The 9,142-nt window shown below is 42.0% G+C and overlaps 1 protein-coding gene across 1 annotated transcript in view; it reads right to left on the bottom strand.

The window, feature by feature from the left end:
• CPA2 (carboxypeptidase A2) overlaps positions 1 to 1,267 on the bottom strand; it is a 22,568-nt gene extending 21,301 nt beyond the window's left edge. Inside the window, exon 1 of the mRNA XM_035021113.1 lies at positions 1,188 to 1,267. Within this exon, the coding sequence (XP_034877004.1) occupies positions 1,188 to 1,252 (65 nt within the window). The 5' untranslated portion in view covers positions 1,253 to 1,267. The remainder of the gene's footprint in view (positions 1 to 1,187) is intronic.
• Positions 1,268 to 9,142: the final 7,875 nt, after the last annotated feature.

Here is a 9,142-nt window from a genome sequence, read left to right as displayed (position 1 = left end):
AAAGAAAAAAAGTTGGGGAGTAGATCTGGATTCGTATAGCCCTTCCTTAACAATAGAGATTTCTTCTCCTCTGTCCTTTCTCCAAGTAGGCTGACTTCCTGAGTCACTGCCCTGAGCATTTGTGCGGTGGGGAAAGGATTGGTACAAAGACCCATATACAAGGACCAGAAACCAGACCTTCTGAAACCAAGTGCCATGCAACTTCCAATGAACGTTAGTAAAATATCTTCAAGGCTCTTCTACCTACAAGTATCCACCTGCCCCGTGATCTGAAAATTCTTCCATTTGAGCCTCATTCCTTCTGGTACAGACAGCCCAGGAGCCCTCCTTTGCAATGGGAAGGCACTGAGAAAAGTACTGCTTTGGGCTAATATTTCCTGGTGTGTGTTCTAAGGAATAGTTGCCCTTTGAGTTGCTCAGGACATTAAAAAAAAGTGGGGAGGAGTTTGATGATCCAAAAAATGGGTAAATGCAGCAACCTAGATCCCTTCTTATAGATTTACAATGCACACAAATTTAGTAAAAGTCACTAAAAAGCCTATAGTTTGTTAAACCCGCTGATTTCCAAATTTATTTGACCACCCACTTTTTAAGGCCAAACTTATTTGACAACTTCCTTAATTCCCTGGAACACTCTTCAAGAAATGCTGCCTGAAGCCTTTCATAGAATCTTGAAAACAAAGTACTTTAGAGCAAAGGTGAATCCTATGATGCCACGAGAGTTGGATTTGGGCTGAAATCTACACCCTGGTCCTCCCACCTCGTGAGGTTCTGTGGCCTGGGCACTAGATCTGGAGATAGGGAGGACAAGCGCTGACATGGAGGGCGAAGCCCAGAATGGCCAGGAGGAGGTGGTGGGAGAGGAACCCATCACTTACTGAGATGCACTGAGACAATCGGCCAAGCTGCTTTATTTTCACTGACGCCCACCATCCCTACATTCAGATCATCGGGGGAGAGAGATATAAGGTATATGTGTTCAGACTTCACTTTGCTTTTTCCTTTAGATGTCATTCATCTCTTTCTTGGGTCACTCATTTCTGTTATTCCCACTATTCCCTCTCTAAATCTAAGAGAACCTCTCTGAAAATGCTGAACACTTGCACCCATTATTCTGTGACAATCCAGTGAGACCCTGTGAATCAGGTAAAAAAAAGTTCAAACAGGCACCAGAAAGCATAACTTACCCCACAAATGTTTCTCGACAGTAGATATGCCCCAGAAGGGCACCAAAAACCAGGATCAACTTCATGGTCAAGGGTGTTCCCAGAGTCCAGAATTCACGGTCACTCCTGAACTTTATTTATAGGGCCCACGGCTGAGGCTGATCTGGAGGTGGTGTAAGAACTCAAGTGAATGCCCACATGGTAAAATTCCCACCTGCATGTCAGATTCTCAAGGCTGTAAACACTCACCTGTGTGGTATCAGCAATCTGTACATTTTCCATTCCTGCAATGAGATAACAAACTTCGACGGAAAGAAAACAGAATTGCTAGAGCATACCAAGGGCAAATCACGTATTTATGATTTAGAACATAAAGTGCCACTAACTCTGACCAGTGATAGAAGCCAGATTAATAGACCTGAGGTTAAAGTCCTTTCTGGGTCTCTGACCAAACAAAAACAAAAACAAAAACAAAAAAACAAAAAGGGTACAGCATGTCTAGTAATTTGCGAGCATCCTATCACATTCCATTAGTTTGCTCATTTGTTTATTTTTATAATGTGTACCCTGAAACACTACAATCACTCAGTCCACATCTGGGGAATCTCCCTGTAGAGGTGGCCCATTCCTGTCCTCACTCTATATTAAAACAAAACAGAAGGCCTTTTAATATTCAATTTTGGACTGTTTCTAAAGTGATCCATCTGCATTTGTACCAAATTGATGTCCTTGTTTCTGCGTTTTTTTCCCAAAATGAAAATGTCTTTCTGATTATGACAATGAAATTGCTTGTTATAGAAGGTTTGGATAAAAAGGAATATTTTATTTCACCACCAATAGTTCCTCTACCCAAAGAAAATCATTTGGTGCATATCTTTCCAAATTTCTCTCTATGTTTTAGAGCTTTTTCTTGAAGATTAGACGATACCATGAATTCTGATTTTTAAGCAAAGGGTTTTTTAAACAAAGGTGATCTTGGGGTGCCTGGGTGGTCAGTCGTTAAGCGTCTGCCTTCAGCTCAGGTCATGATCCCAGGGTCCTGGGATCGAGCCCCACATCGGGCTCCCTGCTCAGCTCCCTGCTCTCCCTCTCCCACTCCCCCTGCTTGTGTTCCCTCTCTTGCTGTGTCTCTTTCTGTCAAATAGATTTTTAAAAATCTTAAAAAAAACCCAGAAGTGATGTTTCCTTGTCTATAAACATAAATCTACATTAATCTGACTTTGTTCTTCATTGCAAAAGAGAAAGATCAAACTACCTATTTTTAGGAATCATACTTTATTGCACTTAATCATTCACACACATTATGTTCAGCCCAGCAAGAATCAACCACAAACAGACACAAGGAAATTTTCTTCTGTCCTCTGTGTGTCAAATTCTTCCTCTGCACACATTTTAAATCCAGGGGGTAGAATTCTCAAGTACATACTTGAAGGGGAAAGGTATACATATATGGTGTTTCTGGTTTAAGAAACTCCTGGACTAACTTGGTTTTTCATTCTCTTGGGTGTCAGGGAGAAGACAGAAACCAAAAGACAGAGACTGTAATTCATCCTCATGTGCCCAGCTCCTAGAGAGTAAACAGTAGTCATAGGACTTGGGATGAATGTACTTAGAGAATCAGTAAAAGTTTCTGGGAAAAGATGGGGTCTGAGCGGAGTGAGTCCTAAGGCAGGTAGGATTCGCTGAGGACAACCTGGTGGTAGGGAAAGGTGAGAAAGGTCCAGAACTGAGAGACACATGGCACGGGGTTGGGTCCAGGAGGAAACTTGCCCCACTTGGGCAGACATGCCCCTGGGCATGGCGAGCAAGGGGAAATAGGAGAAGATATGAGAAGGGCTGATAGTGAAGGCCTCACAGTCCAAGCAGAGTTTACCCCTGATGAAAGGTGGAAATGGAGAGCCTCAGGAGGTTGCTGAGCTGGCAAGTGATTGAGGAAGGCAGTACTGAGAATGATGAATCTGGCACGGTGGGCTGCAGGGCAGGGACACTGGAAGCAGAGAGCCAGGTGAGGAGCTTCTGAAGAAATCTGGATTTAAAGTGGAGCATCTAGGGGCACCTGGGTGGCTCAGTTGGTTAAGCAACTGCCTTCGGCTTGGGTCATGATCCCAGGGTCCTGGGATCGAGACCCACATCGGGCTCCCTGTTCAGCGGGGAGTCTGCTTCTCCCTCTCCCTCTGCCACTCTCCCTGCTTGTGCGCTCTCTCTCTCTCTGTCAAATAAATAAAATCTTTTTAAAAATTTAAAAAATAAATAAAGTGGTACATCTAGACTAGGTGGTAGCAGAGGGAATGCGTGAGAAGGGTTCCACCCTTACGGCACGCTTTCAAACAAAGAGGAATTTTCTCGGAGTACTACCCAATGAATCACATTCACTGTAAGTGTTAGAGACATGATAGTTCTCTTCTCTTCCCGAAAGGGATATTGGAAAGGAACCTAGAGCCACAGTGGGCATCCAAGAGAAGCTTGGACCCCACACTCCTGAGCCTTGGGCAGTCTGCATTGAGGATGATGCCTGGGATGAGCAGAATGAACATTCCCTGGAATGGATGCCAATAGTCATTTTAAAAAACAAATAGAAATCGGAGGAGAAAGCACAAACCTTAGTAGGAGGCTGTGGGGAAAACTCCAGAAAGCACTGTTTATTTCTATTACTGATGATGGAAACAGATTTTTATCAGAACAGAGCACTGTCCTTTCTACTGCCTCATCATTCTAGAAGCTGGATAAAATCTCCTTTTAGATAGCCGTATTGAGATATACATGACAAACAATAAACTGCCTATATTTGAAATATGCCCTTTGATAAGTTTTGACATATGTATACACCCAAGAAACCATGACTGCAATCCACATCATAAACATATCCATCAACCCCAATACAATCTGTTTTTGAAAATCACTGAGAAAATCTCCAACCGGAAAGAGATCATTCAAGCCCCCTTGCTTTGCAGATGAGGAAACGAGGCGCCAGACGGGAGGTGACTGGACTCAAAGCCCCTGATCAGGGCTGATCAGACGTGGCGCAGGCACAAGGAGCCCCATGCTCAGACCACGGGTCACTGCTCTGACACTGTCCTGTCCTGTTATCCCAGGTGATTCCACTCTGCTCTAGGAAAAGACCGTTTTAGACCAAATGCTTCTTTAGCCATCTATCAGTGGGGAAGCTGTAATTTAGAAAGAGAAAGATGATAGCTCTCTTTAGAAAAGGCTCTAATGGCATGTTACTTCCTATTAAGGATGATGTTAGGCACACTTCCCACTTTTGCCCTCTAACCCCAGGAAGCGAGCAGGCTGATAGTGGGGAGAGTGAGGGACTAAACGGAACCACGGGAGATTAAATCCTCCAGCAGAGTTTCCAGGCTCCAGAGCCGTTCAAAATCAAAACTCTGAGTGCCTTGGCATGTAGAAACATTATTATTCATAGTAAAAAGAGTCCCACATCTCTGTTAGTAAACTATTAATGATGAATTTCAGAACATTCTGAAATTACGTAGATTTCTGTGCTCTGACCAGAAAATACACAAAATCATACTGTCTGAAAAGAATGTGTTCCAAATGTCCATCAACCAAACTTCCAACTAGATTTTCCATCAGAAAAAGATGAAGATGATATGAGTTGCTTGGTTCTCTGGCACCCATGAACAGATAACTTTAAACCCTTATGGTATTGCTTTGTTTGGACAAATACACCACGGTTATGTAGAAGGGAACACTAGGGCAAACTGGATGAAAGGTAGGTAGGAACTCTCCACACTGCTGCAGCCCCTTTTCCATAAACATAAAATTGTCCCAAAAATTACTCCAAGATAACAAGTTTATTAAAAAAAAACAAACAACCCTCTGGGAAGCCACACGCAAAAATACTGAAGAGGCGATGTACAGTGGGAAATATTTGCAACTATTTCTTTGTTTGTTTGTTTGTTGCAGCCTATATTTTAAAGGATTAATATCCTCACTGTGTAGACAACACTTAGAAAACTCTACAGGAAAGTATCTTTTAGAAAATTGACAGTAACACCGGGCATCGGGCTGGTTCACTCAGGCAAGGGTGCGACTCTTGATCTCGGGGATGTGAGTTTGAGCCCCATACTGGGTGTGGAGATTACTTAAAACTAAAATCTTAAAAAAAGAAAACGGATGAAACAAATAATGCAATATATGTTAAGAAAAAAAAAAAGAAGAAGAAGAAGAGGGTAGCGGGAGGGGAAGAGTGAAGCGGGGGAAATCGGAGGGGTAGACGTACCATGAGAGACGATGGACTCTGAAAAACAAACAGGGTTCTGGAGGGGAGGGGGGTGGGGGGATGGGTTAGCCTGGTGGTGGGTATTGAGGAGGGCACATTCTGCATGGAGCACTGGGTGTTGTGCACAAACAATGAATCATGGAACACTTCATCTAAAACTAATGATGCAATGTATGGGGATTAACATAAGAATAAAATAAATAAATAAATAAATAAATAAATAAATAAAAGAGAATAATCTAAAAAAAAAAAAGAAAACGGACAATAACAAAAATAGGCACACACACACAAATATATGACCAATTTTTTTAAATGTTCAATATCTCTAGTAACCAAAGAAATGCTATTTTTAAAATGACATGCCATTTTTTTTTTCACCTATCCAGTTGGCAAAGTTGGTGGGTTTTTTGGTGTGGTAGATGTCTGTTTGCTTGCTTATCTTTAATACTACCCAGAATTGGTGAGGGTTTGGGAAAATGGGTACTGGTGGAAGAGTGTACACTGTGACAGCCTTTTCAAGAGAGGGATTTGGCAGTTGAAATCCAAAAACATACAGATACGTACCTCTGCACCTAGCATTCTGTTGCAGGATTTCCCTGCCTTTCGTGCCCATGGTTCTTGGTCACATTGCTTCAAAGAAGAACGAAGAGGTAGATCAGATGAAGAGAGGGGTGGGCAGCAAAGCAAAGTTTATTGAGCAAAACTATAAAGTTCCCCGAGAGGGAGGGGGGCCCGAGAGGGTTGCCCCCAAGTTTCGAAGTTTAGGGGTTTTTTTGAGCTCTTTTGCAGAACTATCTTAAGTAATCAGGGTGTGCTGAGTCGTGCCGATCAGGGCTTTGGTCACATATCTGTCTACCTCTTAGGTTAATGTCCACGTGCCACTGGTCTTTTTTTGCTGACATCCGGGGGCTTATGTCTTAACTGCCCCTTGCCCGTGATATTGACAAATGCTTTGTGGTTCATTGTCTTATTTTAGAACGTTTTGCAGAAGTCATTTCTGCAAAGGCTGCAGAGCAGAATGTTAGTGCAGTCCTGCCTAAGCTGCAAAACAGGATGTCTGCGCTGTTTTATTTTAGCTATCCTGACTCCATATTTTCTTGTTGGGGACCCTGGCCCTGGCTACCTAACTGTCCAACTAACTCTTAACAATTTTACTTTTCGACATTTATTCTAAGAAGATCACTATGGGTAGGTACAAAGATTTACCTAGTATTTATAGTATTTCAAATGGTGAAAAATTGGAAAAATCCTAATGTCTTCTAATTGGCAATTGGTTAAATCAGGCAGAGCAAATCCACACCAACCAAAGATGAGGGGACCATTAAAAATGATGTTGTAGATGAAGGAGATTAAGAGGTACAAACTTCCAATTATAAAATAAATAAGTCACTGAAGTAAAGAGTATAGCATAAAGAATATAGTCAATAATACTGTATTCTTTAAATTTTATTTATTTATTTTAAGTAATCTCTACACCCAATGTGGGGCTCAAACTTATGACCTTGAGATCAAGAGTCTCATGCTCTTCTGACTGAACCAGCCAGGCCCCCCGAGAATATGATCAATAATATTGTAATAACAGGGGTGCCTGCGTGGCTCAGTAGGTTGGGCGTGCCTTCGGCTCGGGTCGTGATCCTGGGGTCCTGGGATCAAGCCCCACATCGGGCTCCCTGCTCAGTGGGGAGCCTGGTTCTCCCTCTCCCTCTGCCTGCTGCTCTGCCTACTTGTGCTCTCTATTTCTCTGTCAAATAAATAAAATCTTTAAAAATAACAATAATAATAATAATATTGTAATAACATTGTATGGTGATAGATGGTGACTATACTTATGGTGAACATAGAATGTATAGAATTGTCGAAGCACTATGTTGTATACTTGAAACTAATATAACATTGTACATCAACTATACTTCAATAATAAAAATTTAAAAATAAATTTTAATTTAAATTAATTTTTAAAATGATGTTGTATAAGAATACTAAGAATATGTAAAAGTATGGAAAGATATTCACAGAATATTAAGTTTTTTTAAAAAACCACTTACAGGGCACCTGGGTGGCTCAGTCAGTTAAGCGTCTGTCTTTAGCTCAGGTCATGATCCCAGGGTCCTGGGATTGAGTCCCACATCAGGCTCCCTGCTCAGCCGGGAGTCTGCTTCTCCCTCTGCCCCTCCCCACCTCTCATGCTTGCGATCTCGCTCTCTCCCACAAAAATTAATAAGTAAAATCTTTTTAAAATTTTTAAAAAATAAAAACCACTTACAAATAAATAAATACATACATACCACTTACAAAACAAAACACACATTCAAATTATATAGGGGAAAAAGATATAGGAAGGAAATACCCCCAAAAGTTAACCTAGTGATTTGGCTACAGAAATTGCCAAAAGTTCTATCTGGTTAACAGTAATTTTAATTTTCTTCATTTTGCTTAAAATTTAAATAAAAGAGGGGTGCCTGGGTGGTTCAGTCGTTAAGTGTCTGCCTTCGGCTCAGGTCATGATCCCAGGGTCATGGGATTGAGCCCCGCATTGGGCTCCCTGCTCCTGGGGAGGCCTGCTTCTCCCTCTCCCCCTGCTTGTGTTCCCTCTCTGGCTGTGTCTCTCTCTGTCAAATAAATAAATAAAATATTTTTTTAAAAAATTTAAATAAAAGAAAGAAAAGACCAAATCTCCCTCTGAGGTGGGATGGGCAACTACAGACCCCAGCGTCTTTTCTTATACCTTGGTCTCAACTTGGTTTGGCATCCCTCTTGATTCTGTGCTTACTAGGCTGGCTTTCCTTTTGGTCTTGAGATCCTGATTTGAGTTCACCCTAATACTCCATTTTCCCACCTATGGGTACTTTGGGGCTCCCCAGAGCGCACCACCCTAGCAGCTCTCTGCTGCCCCCTCCTGCCACCAGCAGACAACCATTGTGTGGATCCAGTGGGATCCAGTTTACACTGGGCCCCCCCACCTTCTTCCAAAGACAGTCTTTGCACTCGCTTAGGTCTAAAAGTCCATTACACAAATTCTTTTTTATATTAAGTCAGTTGGGGAGAACAAACAGACTCCATAGATCATTAACTGTTTGCAACACCAAGCTCAAAAGACCTCCGGTACAATAACTATTTGTCCTTCCTCAGAGCCACCCAAGGCCAAACTGTGAGGATTTGTCTTCTCATCCTTCTCTTTCTGCATTAGGTTTCCATTAATGGTTACCCCGGTTCAGGATCCATGAATGAATCCCTCATTTATGGACTATATCCTGAATGACCAGCACTGTTAAGTAAAAGGGTTCCAAAGATGAATAAGATTTTATCGGCCAAGACCTCGATGTCTAGACTAGCACTGTCCAATAGAACTTCTATAAGGATGGAAATGTTCTTTATCTGCACTGTCCAATAATGCAGCCACCAGCTACATGTAGCTAATGACCACTTGATATGTGACTAGTATGACTGGGGAACTGAATGTTTAAATTTTAATTAATTTTAACTTAAATTTGAGAACTAAGCAGTGTAAAATATTTTTCCTTTAAACACACTTTAGGGGCGCCTGGGTGGCTCAGTTGGTTAAGCAACTGCCTTCGGCTCAGGTCATGATCCTGGAGTCCCTGGATCGAGTCCCGCATCGGGCTCCCTGCTCAGCGAGGAGCCTGCTTCTCCCTCTGACCCTCCCCCCTCTCATATACACTCTCTCATTCTCGCTCTCTCAAATAAATAAATAAATCTTTAAAAAAAATAAAAA

This window comes from Mirounga leonina, unplaced genomic scaffold, assembly GCF_011800145.1.
Source record: "Mirounga leonina isolate KUSES-001 unplaced genomic scaffold, KU_Mleo_1.0 Mir_174, whole genome shotgun sequence".
NCBI lineage: Eukaryota > Metazoa > Chordata > Mammalia > Carnivora > Phocidae > Mirounga > Mirounga leonina.
The sequence above is the reverse complement of the archived record's forward strand: the minus strand, read 5'-3'. Positions and strand labels throughout refer to the sequence as shown.